This window comes from Carassius carassius, chromosome 8 (genome assembly GCF_963082965.1).
Source record: "Carassius carassius chromosome 8, fCarCar2.1, whole genome shotgun sequence".
In the NCBI taxonomy this organism is placed as follows: domain Eukaryota; kingdom Metazoa; phylum Chordata; class Actinopteri; order Cypriniformes; family Cyprinidae; genus Carassius; species Carassius carassius.
Genome location: NC_081762.1, coordinates 19,243,860 through 19,261,345, shown reverse-complemented (window position 1 = coordinate 19,261,345; position 17,486 = coordinate 19,243,860). Strand labels below are relative to the sequence as shown.

Sequence of the window (17,486 nt, the reverse complement as noted above, 5' to 3'; positions counted from 1 at the left end):
AAATATTTTTTGAAAATAGTACAGTATTTTTGCGGACGTAGATTTAGGTATGGATTTTAAGAAAGTTCTGACAGAAACTACTGATTAATTCCCTTCAGTATTTCTAGAAACTGTAGTGACTGACTAAATACATCATCTTATCATCTAAATAGTATCATCTTGTAATTCATACATTTTTAGTTTTATATTGTTTGAAATAAAGCTGTACAGGAACCTGTATTTTTAATAAAATTGTTAGGTTCATATTCATTTTTTTTAAACCTTTTTTAAATATATATTTTTTAAATAATTTTACGACATCAAAGGGAGCAGCCCAATCAAAACAGCTTTCTTAATCAGTTTTTCAAAATGAAAACTTTGGCATAAAGTTTTCACAACACTAAGTTTGATTTTAAATAACCCACATGAATGCTGAAAACTAAACTTAAAATCTCACTTGAAACTAGTTTCTCTGGTTCAGCAGAATGTACACAAATGTGTCCAAAAGTAAATATGGATGATATTTATCTTAATACAGCACTCCACGTTTAAATTAACATAGAGATCCTGTTTAAGTGCTTTCAAAATATCATTGCTACTACAGTATTTTATTTATTTTCTGGTAATTTAGTATTATTTATTTAGATAATATCCATCAGGTCACAATAGAAAATGTTCAACTGTATCATGATATAAACTCTTTCTGGCTCAAATTATGCTCCAGAGACATAAAAATGTTTCATGCTTGATTTTATAAAAATAAATAAAATAAATAGTTGATTTACTTTCCATTTAATTTAATTCCCAGTACAATGAACACTGGTTCTAACACGAACGACATGCAAGTGATTATATGGATTCAATTTTATTTTTATTTAATTTAATGCAAACACACATTTAAAAGAGACAAAATTGTGTAATGTGGCAGAAATTGTGAGAAAAGTGATGTCTACATGAATGAACACATATACAGTATACAGTATGACTGAATAGTACATCTACACAACTGAAGATGTGTACGTACACAACAAATATTGGCTTTACAGAACTATCTACTGTACATACACTACAGTCATGGCCAAACGTTTTGGCAGTTACATCAATTTTGTGTTTTGCAAAGTTTGCAGCTTAGGCAGTTGTGGTGTTCATTCACATTATTATCGGATGCATTTTAAATAACTGCTAAAAGCTTCATTGGCCGTTTTTCGATCCTGATACAAAATGAGCAGCTAACATTAATTGACTAATCATATCAGCAGCACATGTGAAAGTGTGAATGAGTACTAGTCAGGTGAAATCACTATCATACTAAATAGATTGTAAGAGCAGACTGATTGCTATAAAAGGAGGGAAGAAGCACTTCCAATCATTGTGTTCTTCTCAGCTATGATTACCTCCAAAGAAACATGTGCAGCTGTCATCGTGTCACATCAAAATTGCCTCACATGTGAGGAAATTGCTACAAAGAATATTGCACCAGAAAGAACTGTTTATCGAATCATCAAGAACTTCAAGGAAAGAGGTTCGACTGCAGTGAAGAAGTCTTCAGGACGTCCCAGAGTGTACATTAAGCACCAGGACCGTCTTCTCTGGAGGAATCCGAATCGTGTCTCCAACAGTGAAGAGCTTGCTCAGGAACGGCAGCAGGTTTGTGTGAGAGCATCTGCACACACAGTAAGGCCAAGACTTTTGGACAATGGCCGGTGTCAAGAAGGGCAGCAAAGAAGCTACTTCTCTCCAAGAAAAACGTCAAGGACAGACTGAAGTTCTGCAGGAAGTACAAGGATTGGACCGCAGAAGACTGGTGCAAAGTGGGGTTTGTTTTCTCTCTCTCTCTCTCTCTCTCTCTGCTGAAGCTCCCTTCCAACTGTTTGGGACACCTGGGAAATCGATTGTTTGGAGAAGAAAGGGTAAATGCTACCATGAGTCCTTTGTTGTTTCTATCTGTCTATCTATTGTCAAGATGAACTATTAAAAAGTTAGGCTGGTTCTGAAATGTGAATGAGTCATTATTTAAATCATACATGATTTCACATATTAACAATGATTTTCACATTACATTGTTTATGAACGTTGACAGGCTTGTAAATCTTGGCATAACGGTGTTTATAAAGCGTACATGCACTAAATGGATTTGGATTAGTGCTCGGTCACAGTGTGTGAACCCTAAGACTCTCTGTGATTTGACCTGGATTTCTTTCTTCATGCCTCTTCCAGTTCTGCTGGCCTTATCTGACAAACAAGCCTGCTAATCTGATCACGCAAATCCCTCTCTACTTCAATCTACATCCCTGCTCAGACCTGGACGTGCCACTGTATGGCTGTGGCTCAAAACCAGTAAATGTTGGGGCGAATGTATTTAAAGAATATTTATGGGTTCACTGAATTGTTCTCTTCCAGGGATTACTACTGGGGGCTGTCAGGGTTTCGGGGCTAATCACCTGCCTTTTGGGGTTGTGAATGTGTTTGGATGGTTTGACCGCTCACTGCGTCTGCCTGTTTGATTTGAGTTTTCCCCGCCCTCCTTGTTTCTCCGTTGTTAACCTTAATTGTTTGCCATCTGTTCTCAGTGTTCTTCTAATTTCTTCCCTTTATAATTCCCTGTGTTTCTCTGTCCATGGCCAGACTGTTGTAACTCTTACCAATAGCTCGAGCCGGTCTGTGTACTAACCTTGTCTCGTCTTGTCTTCAGGCTCCAGTGTCTTTTGCTGTTTTGCTCTGCCTCTTGTTCTCACGAATGCAGTACTCCTAGAAGATTCCAGTTCTCATTTCTCTGGGTCTCGGCTGTCGAACGAGCTAAACTGTGGAACGATACTCATCTGCCTTGTCTCATCTGCTTTTTTGCATATTTTTTAGTAATCATGCATAGCCTATGTGGATGTATATGTTTTGTAACTCATGACACAGCATCGGGATGCGCAATTTTAACACATTTAGGCTTCTAAGACTCTAAACTACGATCAACAATTGTGCAGAAAAACCCGCTGTTATGCTCCTGTTTGTTATGATTACACATAAATATTAGACCTGATCACAAAACAATAGAAAATTATGGATTATTTCACTATAATTGAAATGGTGATTTTGAGAAATACCATACTGTGGTGGCCAAAAGTATTAGAACACTAATATTTTCAACAGCTAAAACCAGTTTTAAATCGAGTATTTCTAGCTTTAGTGTGTCAGTAGGAAATATCAGTTTACATTCCCAAAAATTCATTTTGCCATTAATTATAATAATCCAGTGAGATTTTTGTCTGACAACAGCCAGGGCTCCACACAGAGATCTGATTTAGTCTGGAATGAAAAAGAATAAAACTGAGACAGACTAAATCCAGAAGAACTGTGGCACTGTCTCCAAGATGCTTCAAGAAACCTTCAAAGCTACCTGAAAAACTGTGTAGGGCACAAGCTGCTTTAAACACAAACTGTAGCTTTGCAGGTTGGTTTCTTGAAGCATCTTGGAGACATTGCCACAGTTCTTCTGGATTTACTGTCTCAGCATCTTCTTCTTCACATCATTTCAGACAGACTAAATTGTGGAGCACTGGCTGCTGTGCAAACCAAAATTTCACTGGGTTTTCACAGTTAATGGCAAAATAAATGCTTGGAAATGTAAACTAATATTTCCTACTGTCAAACTGCACTAAAATATATAAATAACTGATTTAAAACCATGTTTAGCTGCTGAAAATACTAGCGTTCTAATCGTTTGGGCCACCACTGAAGACCTGCGCATTTTTTTTCCCACAATCTGTGTTGATTTTGTTGTTGATTTATTAGACAGTAAAAAAATGCATAACATGAAGTCATCACAAGTGACATTATACATATCGAGTTAAATCCGAGTTGAATTAAAAAAGTTAGCTAATAAATGTAGCTTTCCTGTTTTGCATAAAGCATACTTTACTTTGACGTCTGTGAATATGAATACTGGATCATGTATCTTCCGTAGTTTTATATAGTTGCTGTAGATATACGTAAGCAGAAAGCGTTCGTCTTGACTTCACGCCTCTTCTACACTCCTCCTCGATTACGACCGACTGTAGTTTAATGTCGAACGCATGGAAAGTGTCCGCATTAACGGATGTGCTTTCAACTCCTCCCCGTCTGCGACCGGCTCTTCTCGCCGTTCATGTCGAATAGTTGGCTTCAACCACAGATGAAATGACCAACTTTCGGTTTGCCAGGATAACTTCCCCTTCACTGTAGTCAACCTTAAAATGAAATCTGGCACTTTGAAAACGAGATCCTCTTACCTTGACGAACTTTTTTCGAACTTTTCATGAGACTGAATTTTGGATGACAGTTTGAGGAAACCAGGGCGGACCAGAAGGACACATTATGGCAATATGTGGCAGACGGAGTCGGCCCAAGTTCATTCTGTACGTTCTCGGGGCGTTTGTAGTGGGATATTTAGTGTTTCATAGGAACACACACAGTGACGTCGGACTGGCAAATCGAAGAGAAGTTACAGTTCAGGAGCCCAAAAATCTGGACGAGGAATTCCTGAAGAAACCTGTTTACGAGAAGCCTCCTCTAGACACAAATGCGTTGGGAGAGATGGGTAGAGCTGTTAAACTGGACCTGAATGAAGAAGAGAAGCGAGAGGAGGAGGAGAGCATCAAAAAACACCAGATAAACACTTATGTGAGTGATAGGATATCATTACACCGCAGGCTGCCTGAAAGATGGAATCCACTGTAAGTGCCCTTGTTGCACAGGAATGTTTTAAGTTTGTTTGATGTTTATCAGATATTTTTTGTATAAAGTTGTTAAATGGTTTTGTTTGAATAGCATCAAACGTAGAACAGGATATGCATGATAGTTTATTAGTTTTAACCCGCCCCGGCTTATAGCAAAGCATGGAAGTTGTAAATGCTTTGTAAACAGTCCCTATCTTACCCCAGTGCCTTTTTCTAATGCGTGATTAACGATAGGGACCGTCTACAAAGTAACAAACGAGAAGGAAAACGTTCAATGTGGCGCTGTCACAGAGGTGCAGTTTGCAGTTGGTCTTACTCATAAATAACGTTGATAATAATAAAAAATAAAAAACTTATCGAAAATCCCGAGGATATGTTTTAGTTGAAGTAGTTATCTCAAGAAAATGCTGAAATTTTAAAATTTGAAATATTCTTTTGTGGACACATTGAATGAATGAATGAATTGAAAAATGAAGTCAAACAATAAAGAGATGGCCCATCCCATATCCAAAAGGTGTGCATTGTTATAGTTACCTAAAGAAACATTTGCAATTGGTTTTATTGTGGTAGGTTAAAAAAAATAATGTAAAACAACGAGCCAAATATTAAGTATTTTACTGTTTACTATTTTTAAAAATTTTTTACTAGTTTTTAATGTGTTTTATTTATTGTTGCATCATGTTTGTTTATTGCATGACGACCATGATGTTTATTATTTAATTTATGCATTTTTAAGATGCAATTAGGCAAATATTTAATTGTATTTATTGTATGTGATATTTATCTTTTTTTATTATTATACTATACAGTACTTTAGTGGAGTTTTGGTTTATAAACCGTTTAATTTGATTTTGATTTGATATTGTGCCATGTTTTATGAAATGTTGTGGTTGCACGTGTCTCTTAATGCCAAATATGTAATTGACTCTTATTAAGATCAAAGAATCCTACATAGACACTTTGCATATTTAATTAATGTAATGCCACTGTATACAAGAATGCAGTCTGACGATATAGCAAGCATGGCATAATCTAACAAGATCTGTCTATACAGATGTAGAAACCTGAAATATGACTACCTGAGCCTGCCGTCAACATCAGTAGTGATAGCATTTTACAATGAAGCCTGGTCCACACTACTGCGGACAGTGCACAGTGTCTTGGAAACATCGCCGGACCTGCTGCTGACTGAAATCATACTGGTGGATGACTACAGTGACCGAGGTATCAGTCTGAATGAAAACTTCTCATGCTAACTTTGAGCACACACTTATCATAAGATCATATCATATGTATGAACATACTAAAGGTACTGCTAATCTGTAATTATATGATACAACCTGTTTATGTAGAGAAAATCTAAATAAAGCAAGGAGAAATGATCATGTGTTCTATTAAAACATTAAGGTCGTATGTAACAAAATCATATTAGGTTAAGCTTGGTGCATTTTTGATTTGAGACACCTAGGAACCACCCACAAGACTAACAACCACATTAGCAAATAAATATGGCTGCCATATTCATAGCTAACAACTCTACCATAAAGTTTTGCATGTACAAACATCACTCCCATTTTCTTCAGAAAAAATTTAAAAACACTTTTCCTTAGTCAAATGTTTGCTAATTTCTAACCAAACAATGACAAACAGATGCAAATAGATTATTGATTATACACACACACACACACACACACACACACACACACACACACATACACACACGAACACACACACACACACACACACGTTTGTTTTTGTGAAAAGTGGGGACATCCCATAGGCGTAATGGTTTTTATACTGTACAAAGTGTATATTCTATGGCCCTACACCTAACGCTAACCCTCACAGGAAACTTTGTGCATTTGTACTTTCTCAAAAAACTCATTCTCTGTGGTTTATAAGTGTTTTGAAAAATGGGGACATGGGTTATGTCCTCATAAGTCACCCTCTCCTTGTAATACCTGTGTCATACCCATGTCATTATACAGAGTTGAGTCCTGACATGTCTCAAAAACATGCCCCCCCCCACACACACACACACATTTCATATGCTATCTAAATGGGGACATTACATAGGCGTAATGGTTTTTATACTGTACAGACAGTATATTCTATCGCCCTACACCTAACCCTAACCCTTACAGAACACTTTTACAACATTTTTACATTTTGCACTTTTACAACTAAAAAAAAATTTGTTTACTTTATTTTAAAACCAGTTTTACAAATGAGGACATGCCCAAAGGGAGGGTATTGGAGATTTTGTCAGGTTTAGCTCACTTTGGGGTACAAATCTGTCCCAAAAATATGGTTGGCAAACACACACTCACACACACACACACACACATATACATACACACATACATACACTGCCATTCAAAGGTTTGGGATCAGTAAGATTTTTTTAATGTTTTTCAAAGAAGCATGCTCTCATGCTCATCAAGGCTTGTCAAAAATATAGGAAAATGTTTTTTTTTTTTTTTTGTGAAATATTATTATTTAAAATAAGAATTTTCTATTTAAATATGCTTTAAAATATAATTTATTTCTGTGATAAAAGCTGAATTTTCAGCATCATTACTTACAGTCTTCATTGTCACATGATCCTTCAGAAATCATTCTAATAGGCTGATTTATAAGTATTTACAGTGTTGGATACAGTTGTGCTGCTCAAATGTTTTGGAGCCAAACACAAAAATCATTTTATTTCATCATCAATCATCAAATACAACTATTAATCAAGGTTTGAAAACAGATTCTTATCAATGATATACCACAGCAACAACAGTCTCAGCTCCACCCTGTGGTGAAACAGCAAGTTATTCCTTAATACAGCCAATTAGCATACTTTATTTCTGTCCTAAATTCTTATTCCTTCTAGGCCTGCAGCTGTTACTGAGCACTTCTCATGAATTTGACCCACAGATAATTTAAAGGAGCCTCTAGAGAACTACATCGCCAATCTCAGAAAGGTGCGTCTGATCCGTGCAAGAAAGAGAGAGGGTTTGGTGCGAGCACGGCTCCTGGGGGCGTCCATTGCCACAGGAGAAGTCCTGACCTTCCTCGATTGCCACTGTGAGTCTCATGAAGGCTGGTTGGAGCCTTTACTCCAGAGGTGAGACTGATAAACTACCCTCTACCAACCTAAAACATGCATTATTTTCATAAATTTGTATATAAATTAGCTTTTTTGGATTACAAAATGTGCATGCTTTTTCAGGTCGTACCTAAGCTACATACACCGTTTGTTTTGTAAGGAATTAATATTTATCTCTCCTCTAAATCCTGTAGAATAAAGGAGGAGCCTTCAGCTGTGGTGTGTCCAGTGATTGATGTTATTGACTGGAACACCTTCCAGTACCTGGGCAACCCTGGAGAACCTCAGATCGGAGGATTTGATTGGCGATTGGTGTTCACGTGGCACACTGTCCCAGAACATGAACAGAAACGAAGAAGTTCTGCCACTGATGTCATCAGGTCTGTGCTTCATGGATGCACCAAATGGAAAACAGTTTGTAATACTAAGGGAAATTAAATTCTTGGTCTCATTCCAGTTTAAAAACAATGCAACATGACACTGATTTGGTTGATATATCAGTAGGTTCTGAGCATTTACTGAATCATGACAATGCTTTCTACACAATAAAAGATGCTAAAAGCACTCAGCAGAGCAAACCATTTTATAGTTAAAAATTTTTTGTCATCTTTATGGTCATATTTCAGAAAACAGAAACATTTTGGGGACCATATTTTAATGTTTTTTCTCCGAATGAAATAAGTTCATGTAAATAAAGCATGCATGTATGTGGGATCACCATATTTCCTTATTTTCCTATGTATGTCTTGGATAAGAAATGCCTAAAATGTCAGATTTTCGACTTTTTAAAAAATGTTTCCATTCTAAACTGACCGAAAAGTAGTTTGACCAATCGTGTGCAAGAAGGTGGGATCTATAAAGAAGGTCATAACAATTCAAATATGCATACATATATTGTACAAAGGCCAAAACAAAGCCAAAAACAGGATGTATGATCACCCTTCATTATGTTTTTCCTGGAAGTTACTGTAAGTTAAAAGCAGAGAAATATTGCTGTCTTTTGCTCTGATCCAGGTCTCCTACAATGGCTGGGGGGTTGTTTGCAGTCAATAAGAAGTACTTCCATTACCTGGGCACATATGACACAGGAATGGAGGTGTGGGGTGGAGAGAACCTGGAGTTCTCATTCAGAGTAAGTGCATTTTGTTGAACTTTTCTGTAAAAATGTTCCTCTCATTTTTCTCCAAGTTGTTGTTTCCTGAGGGGAGAGAGCCTTTGGGAAGATGGTCACCTAGTTTGAAAACTGTTCAATGAGTCATATGAGGTTAAGAGGTCAGTCAGCGCCTTTATTAAGTGTCTGCCAGCTAGCATGATGACTAATGCGACCTTCAATGTTTATGCAGCATTTACTTACTCATTATTCCTCTGATTACTCAGTTCATCCCCTGAAGAATTCCAACACTGTTACAAAGACAGCAATGGTTCACTTGTGTTTTGAGTGCCTTGAATGCCAGGAGCTGAATTTTTAACCAGATTTCAGCAAGGAACGTCACAAAGACCAGACAGCTGCTCTGTCAATGCAATATGACAGACCAGCCTATTAATTGTCTGCATCTGTCTATGGGCAGGAACTTTTACAGCTAAAGGAATAGTTCACCCAAAAATTAAAAACCCTCATGTTGTTCCAGACCTGTATACTTTTCTTTCTTATGTTGAATATAAAAAAGATATTTTGAAGAATGCTGGTAATCAAACAGTTGATGGTCCCCATTGACTTCCATAGTATTTCTTTCTTTCCCTACTATGGAAGTCAGTGGGAACCAACAACTCACTTAAAGAACATTTAATGTTCTTGTTCTGGTTGAATTAATAATGATCATTCATAGTTTTAAACAGTAAAAAATTCGAAACCAAATCTGCATAGGTTAAATCTACGAAGGCCAGTAATGACCTTTAGCTTGCTTACTGAGGATATTATTGCTGTTTTGTCTTTAAAGTGACTTTGGAGCAATATTTACTCTTATTATTTAAATGCTATACAAATACATTTCTAATTAAATAAAAAAAATGTAAATGTTTATCTTCAGCATTATATATCTATCTATAATAATTGGGACAAAAAGATACACCAAAGTATTCATTTGATTATATTTTAAGAATCATTTACTTTAGCTTTAATATAATGACATTTATTTTAATTATTTATTTTAATTAAAATATAACAATATTTTTCTCACACAGTATAAATGGGTCTGTACAAGAAAATATACACCTGCGGAATTGTCATGTTATGTATTATTACGGATGGCTCATCTATTTCCTGACTTGGTGTTTTTCAGATCTGGCAGTGTGGAGGGAGTCTGGAAATACATCCTTGCTCTCACGTTGGTCACGTCTTTCCGAAGCAAGCGCCATACTCGAGAAGAAAGGCCTTGGCCAACAGTGTGCGGGCAGCAGAAGTCTGGATGGACGAATTCAAAGAAGTGTATTACCATCGCAGCCCACATGCTCGTCTGGTACGCCTACTTGTGCGGTCTGTTGCATAACTCAATGCCTTTGCCTTTGTTTCCTTGTCTGCTTGTTTTCAAAGAACATGTTTATCACTGTCTATCTTACATAGCCCTTGTGGAAGACGCACATTTTCTTTGCACGAATCTAGATATATCCTCACCCACTTTCACAGAATCTGTTGATATGCTCTAAATGAATGCCATTTAGCAGGTGAACTGAAACTCCTCAAAACCTCTCTGTGCTTGGTGTGAAATTATTACAGTGAGAAGTGGCACCTCTTTTAGCAATGTTTGTCATTTAGCCGCCCTTGTGGCAGCTCCCCACTGAGCCCTGTAGTTATAGAGAGAGGTGCTCTTGGTGACAGATCGGGTAACTCTTTTCTGTCTGAACCTTGGAGGTGCTGCCAGGTTGGCATCGCCAACTCGAAATCTATCTGATGTGATGCCAGCAGATAAGGCTCTCTCTCTCTTTGTGTATAAACTGCAGGCAAACACTAGCCATGCCAGCGTGGATCAGGTTTGACAACCTTCATACTCCACTTCCACGCAAATTTGTAAGTGGATCGCTCTCTCTTTCACCCTCCCGAGTCTTATGGCATATTTTATTCATGGCCAAAATCTCTGCCGATTGTGCTGCACAGTCCAAAAAGAGGCTCTGTGATGGATCTAGATGATCAGAATGCTTAATTTGACAGCCGCTTGATTGAGTGTGTAGCTGGATGGTACGTGCCGCCTCAGGACTTTGTTGAGCCTGAAGCCTGATCACAGACCGATCATCAATGGGTGTGATGTTGTGGCATTCACAGCGGGGCCGTACGTTATTGATGATTCGCTGTCAAGCTGGTTAATTAGAAGTGCACTTCTTCTCCTTCATCTTACTGCAGAGCATTACCTCCAACAGATGTTCCTCATCATTGTGGACCATCACTCACCAGTAATTCTTGTCTGACGGACAGTTATGAAGATATACCACAGCCACAAACATACACAGGAACTTGGCCTTTATCAGGCTTGTTTGTTGAGATGAGGTTACAGCATTATTTTGCGACAGGATGTTGCAGCATGTAACAATTTTGTGGTGTACCGCTGTAGGGTAATTGCACCAGAATGCTTATAAAACAAGATGACAAAATCTGATTAGATGTTTGGTTTTTCATGAAAACAGTTAAGTATGAAGAGAGAGTATTGTAAACAGTCTGTTCATGTGGTCTTTACTAAGGCAAGAATTATTATTGCCTATTCTTGATGGATTCCCACAGGAAATTCACATTCCTTTTTATTCACATTGGGGCCGGATATTTGTCTCGTCACATCAGACAGAAAAATTCATTAAAAATGTAAACTCTGAATGCAGAATATTGAAGCAGCCAAATGTGTCTCAGTAAAAGATTTCTATGCAAAGTTCCATTTTAGGATGTATGGTTGTTTATAAAGAAAATATTGCCTGTTGTATCTCAGAAATAACTCACATTTCTTTGCAGAACCACAGCTGTCATAGACCAATGTGAAAACCCAACAAAATATGTGTCAAACAAGCAATTCAGAATGTTGGTGACATAAAAGCTGCTGCTGTTCTCAAGTCTCAAGTCCAAAGATATTCTTATAAAAGTTAAGATTCTGCCACTCCCCCTAAAACGTCTCGTTCAAACACGCCCCCAAATATCTACGTCACTGTGTGGAAATATTTGCGTAATGCCGCCCAAATGTTCACGCAAAGAAAGAAGGCGTGGTTTCAGTAACCGCAGTTAGTGTTGAAGCAGCCGTGTCAGGGAGATGCTGTGTGTATCTAGGCGAAAGCAAAAGCACTTTATTTGTTCTTCCGAAAGTAGATGCATTTAGGAATCTTTAAGATTAACGTTACTTACAACAGAACAGCAACGCATTTTATGGACGACCGTTTCGTGAACATAGGAGAGAAGGTAATTCTGACTTTTCAACAACAATCTGTCGCTTCTGAATCAGCTACTGTAAATATGTTTTGTAAGTATGCGCATCGCGTGTGTGTGTGTGTGTGTGTGTGAGAGAGAGAGAGAGAGAGACTGGGTCACATCACAGTGGAGTCAGCTGTATTAACCGTCTGTGGCTTGTGAACTGCAAACACTTGTGAGCTTCATCACTGTGTCTGTCACGCGACTCTGTTCCTCTTTCGGCTTGAACTGCTGGTAAAACAAAACACATTATTGACTGTCTTTACATTTATTTTGAAAAGGGTACATTACATTCCGGTCGTGTGCTTGTGGTGTTCAGCCAATAACAATGCACTGGGTCAGTTGACCATCAGAGCAGACTGTGCTTGTCAGAAGGAGGGACTTTGAGAGAGGCTTTGTTTTTGAAAAATAATGTGTTTTTTGAATTTTGAAGCATGTCAACATATTCTGTTACACCAAATACACAAACTAATGATCTTTAAAAAAGCATCATATGACCCCTTTAATGTCAGTCTAATTAATATTTTTTATAATGTATACTGTATGTTAAATGTATATTAATGTATCACAATACCTTATGCTATTTTAAACAATTATTAACTTATACCCTATTTTACAAACACTTATGAATTAATTGTGATCAAAAAAGAAACTGAATGCAGTAAAATATCCATATTTTTTAACGCTTGTTTCAGGAAGCATATGGTGATGTGACGGACAGACGGAAACTCCGAATGCGTCTCGGCTGTAAAGATTTTAAGTGGTTCTTGGAGAACATCTACCCTGACATTCAAGTCCCAGAGGACAGGCCTGGAATGTTTGGCATGGTGAGGACGGACAAACTTCTTATGTTTACATGCACAGCTTTGTAGCAGCAGGGATGAATTTGTTAAAATGTTATTTCCCACAGCAGTAAGCAGGTTGGTTTGGTTCAGAGTTTACACTGCAAGCATAGTGTGACATTATGAAATGAGGTCAGTTCCTTTGTAATCAACAAAGCTTCACTGCAAGTGAATGGCATAGTGTAGATAAGTTTCATTTAAAGGTTGAAATAAACAATGTTTTCAGATGTTCAGAACAAACATATTATGATTTAAAATGTAAAGAAAATACTTAGAAATATTCATGTCTATATGATTTTCGGTAATACTTTGTTTTAAGGTTTCTTTATTACATGTACTTCTTATTGTAATACCAATAAATTATGCATAATTACATGCAAGTTACACTCATCCTGACCCTAACAATATATTAGGAGCATGTAGTTAATTAATATTACTCAGTACTTAAATGTATAATTACAATGTAACAAGGACACCTTAAAATAAAGTGTAACCTAATTTTCTTTTAAAACGTTTTACTCATATTATGCTTATACTGTAATTTTTAAATAAAAACATTTTATTGGTTAGTTTACCCTAAATGACAATTCTGTCATCATTTTATCACCCTCATGCCATTTAAAAACCATTAAAAATCATAAGATGTGATGAACAGATTTAATTGAACAGATTGCTTTTATTAACATATTACAAACCACGAAGAGTCAGAGTCAGAACAGATTTTTTAGTGGAGGGACATCAAATTAAAAATATCTTAGGAACACAAATGAAGATGATTTTGGAACAACATGAGGGTGAGTAAATGATGACAATTTTCATTTTGGAGTGAAGTATCCCTTTAAATAAGTAAAAATAGACTTTAGGACCCCGTTTTTTGAATGTTTCTTTGTCTCTTTTCATTTGTAGCTGAAGAATAAAGGAATGGTCAACTACTGCTTTGACTACAACCCACCTGATGATCATAATATGGCCGGTCACCGGGTCATTCTTTACTCTTGTCACGGCATGGGACAAAACCAGGTAACTTTAATTTTCTCAACTGTAATGACAGACAGCCACACCTCTCCAATTAGTGTTCACTGCCACACAATACACAGAGATCGTAATGTGTCCTCAGGAATACACATCAAAGTGTGTCTTACACTTCTAATGTATTATTAAGAAAAGAGTGTGTTGTGTACTCCACAGCACGCTTGTTTTTAAAGAGACTCCAGCCGCCTGGCACAGCGGCGTGACTTTATCCGTCTCCTCCCTCTCTGTGGGGAGACAGATGAGCCCTGGAGACTCATCAGCGCACAATATCAGCCATATGTACAACACAACAACACTCTTCTAATGGATTCTCTCTGTGAATAAAAGAGAAGTGCTCTTCTGTTTCTGATTTGGGACATTTGGGTCAGTCCTGTTTGAGACTTAAAAAATATGCTTATGTTTAAATTTAAGAATGTATTTCTATAAAAGGGTACAGCAGACCTTCAGACGTGTTCTGGTTGAGATCAGGCAACTTTATTAAATTGTAGCTTTATAATGTATGATATGCGATTGGCATAAAAATGGCTGTAATTTTACACAATGAAATGCTACCAGTTAGTATCACAGAATTCATCAAATCCATTACTAATACAGTTTGTGGTGTTGTTCTCTCACCAAAAATCATATTTCTAGCTGAAGGAAAAACTATGAATTTATTAGCAATTTTGTTAAATGTTTTAAATGTTTTGAATGTAGTGAAATTATTTGTAGTTCACTCTTTTGCAATTTAAGAAACCAAATAGCTCTTGTGTGAATTAATATTTTAATTAACACACTAATGCGTTATACTGTATGAATGACAAGTAATGTACTGTATAACATCAGCAAAGTGTTTTGATTCGTCTGTCATTAAAGGTGCAGTCACATTTATCACTGAACAGTGAAATTGTGTGGGCGCAATCCAATCATTGCAGGAATCCGTGTGATTGGGAATGTTTTTCCATACATCACTACACAATAGAGAATGGACCTTTTTTGCTCACAAAATGTCACTATAATTATGCATTTAACAGACACTTTTAACCAAAGCGACTTACAGTGCATTTAGGCTAACATTTCTTTACCTAACATGTGTTCCCTAGGAATCAAACCCACAACCTTGCACTGCTAATGATATCACCGTAATATTTAATACGATGTGTTGAGCTTCTTGTGTGTGTAAACATCTTCCTTTCTCTTTTTGTGACAGTTCTTTGAGTACTCCACACTCAAAGAGATCCGTTATAACACGAGGGATCCTGCAGGCTGCGTCATGGCTGATCCAGTCTCCACATTCCTCACCATGAATCACTGCAGTAAAACCAGGGAAGCTGTGCCTGAAGACCAGAAGTTTCTGTTCAGAGAGGTGAGATCACTATTCATGTCAGTACAACCTGATTGTATGCAAATAAAATTGTATTCAAATTAATTGCATGAATTAATCCTAAATAATCACATACTTTATATACACTGCTAATCAAAAGTTTGGGGTTAATAAGATATGTTGAAAGAAATGAATCATTTAATTCAGGAAGGTGAACTCTTTGCCAGTACAGCAAGCACCTGAAGAGCAGCGTGACGTCAGCGTGATTCTATGACTGAGATTGACTGAGCTTTCTGTTCTGGTGCACCAAAGGCCTTTATAGTATTTGAACAAACCCCTGACCTAATGTGATAAACTTGGCTGTCTAACACTTCTTATAATCACTGTATTGGCAGGACGGCTCTCTCTACCATGTTCAGACGCAGAAGTGTGTTGAGGCAGTAGCCCGGACTGACACTGGGAGCCCTGGCCCTGTTCTCCGGCCCTGCTCCGACTCAGACTTCCAGAAGTGGTTCTTTGAATTGAGAACATAGTAAAGGTTCTCTATACACTCTTCACCTGCACTACAGTTCAAAGGGCATTTCGTATCTGACTTCACACCAGCTTATCAAGCATTCCAGTTCCTCCGTTAAGGATTGACAGTGCCTTTCTGCTACACGACTTGCACAGTAGTATGTTTTAATGAATTAACATATTCGATTTGAAAATTTTGGGATAGTGTATTAAAATTCATCATTCATAATAGAGTTGTTCAGTTTGTAATCCTAAAACCCTGAGAAGAGTGTTCCATTTTCGTGCCATGATTGTACTCTAAAATTTCGATGTAAAATAATGTATGTGTGCTACAACATAATCTGCTGTTCAAAAGTTTGGGGTCAGTAAGATTTTATTTTTAAAGAAAATATTATTTTTTACTGAGCAAGGATGCATTAAGTTGACCATAAGTGACAGTTTAGACATTAATAATGTTACAAAAGATTTCTATTTCAAATAGATTCTGTTCTTTTGAACTTTGATTTACCAAATAATCATATTAAGAATATTAGAACGATTTCTGAAGGATCATATGACACTGAATACTGAATATTTAACTTTGCCATAATAGGAATAAATTATATTTTTAAATATGTTAAAATAGAACACAGTTTTTTTCAATTGTAATATTATTTCACAAAATTACAGTTTTTTTTTTAATGGTGAGAATAAAATATTTATTTTAAAAAACATAAAAATTTCTTACAAGCTCCAAATTTTTAAACATCAGTGTATGTTGTATAACCAAATGTGAAAGTCTTAAAATCAGAGACCTTATTTGAATCATAAATCCAAAACTGGTATTCTTAAAGCCAACAGGAAGTTCTTGAGGAAACACATGGTGAATTAGTCTTCCAGGTTGGCCCGCACATAGACGTTATTGCTAAACAAGATATCACTGTATTTAAGCGCTCATCATAACCTCTGGGTCTCTCTGTCGCAATTGACAATCATTACCATGTTACAAGATGGTCATTTGAGTTATTTTAATCAGTCAGTGCTGCCAGCTCCATCTGCTGGTGTCTCATCCTCCCCTGCTATTCTGCAAAGTAGCTTCTATTTATTCAAAATCTTGACATATTTAGTTACTAGTGACTAGCATTTATAAAAATCCTCTGTATTCCGGTTCCTGATGTAAGTCAGATTTCGCTTGCACTGGTTGTGTGTGTATTTTTGGCTGAGTATTGAGGTTAGGCTCAGATGAGCAGCAGGTGCTGGCGATGGCGCTGCTGCCGTTGTCTTTCCAACCACTAGATGGTGCCAAATTCTCCGTTTTATTCCATGTCCTGCTTTGTCCTCCATGTTTTAACATCAGCTCTTATTTAGATGTGTGTAATTTCAGCAGAGGTGGAAAGAGTACAAAAATATTCTACTCAAGTAAAAGTACCATTACATTAATGAAATTTTACTTAAGTACAAGTAAAAGTACCAGTCTAAAAATCTACTCAAGTAAAAGTAAAAAGTAGCTCATTTAAAATTTACTCAGAGTAAAAATTACTTAGTTACATTTTAACAGTGGAAGGGAGTCAAAAATGGGACAGGCCAAGGGGTGTCAAACTCAGTTCCTGGAGGGCCACAGTCCTGCACAGTTTAGATATAACCCTAATTAAACACA

The 17,486-nt window shown here is 36.9% G+C and overlaps 1 protein-coding gene across 1 annotated transcript; it reads left to right on the top strand.

Annotated features, from left to right (window-relative positions):
- The first annotated feature begins 3,983 nt into the window (after positions 1 to 3,983).
- On the top strand, positions 3,984 to 17,210 carry LOC132145461 (polypeptide N-acetylgalactosaminyltransferase 12-like). Its single transcript, XM_059556517.1, has 10 exons — positions 3,984 to 4,682; positions 5,740 to 5,909; positions 7,611 to 7,800; positions 7,977 to 8,162; positions 8,797 to 8,914; positions 10,062 to 10,238; positions 12,856 to 12,987; positions 13,909 to 14,022; positions 15,224 to 15,379; positions 15,733 to 17,210. The coding sequence occupies exons 1-10, from the start codon at positions 4,324 to 4,326 to the stop codon at positions 15,868 to 15,870; spliced, it is 1,740 nt and encodes a 579-aa protein (XP_059412500.1). The 5' UTR covers positions 3,984 to 4,323; the 3' UTR covers positions 15,871 to 17,210.
- Positions 17,211 to 17,486: the final 276 nt, after the last annotated feature.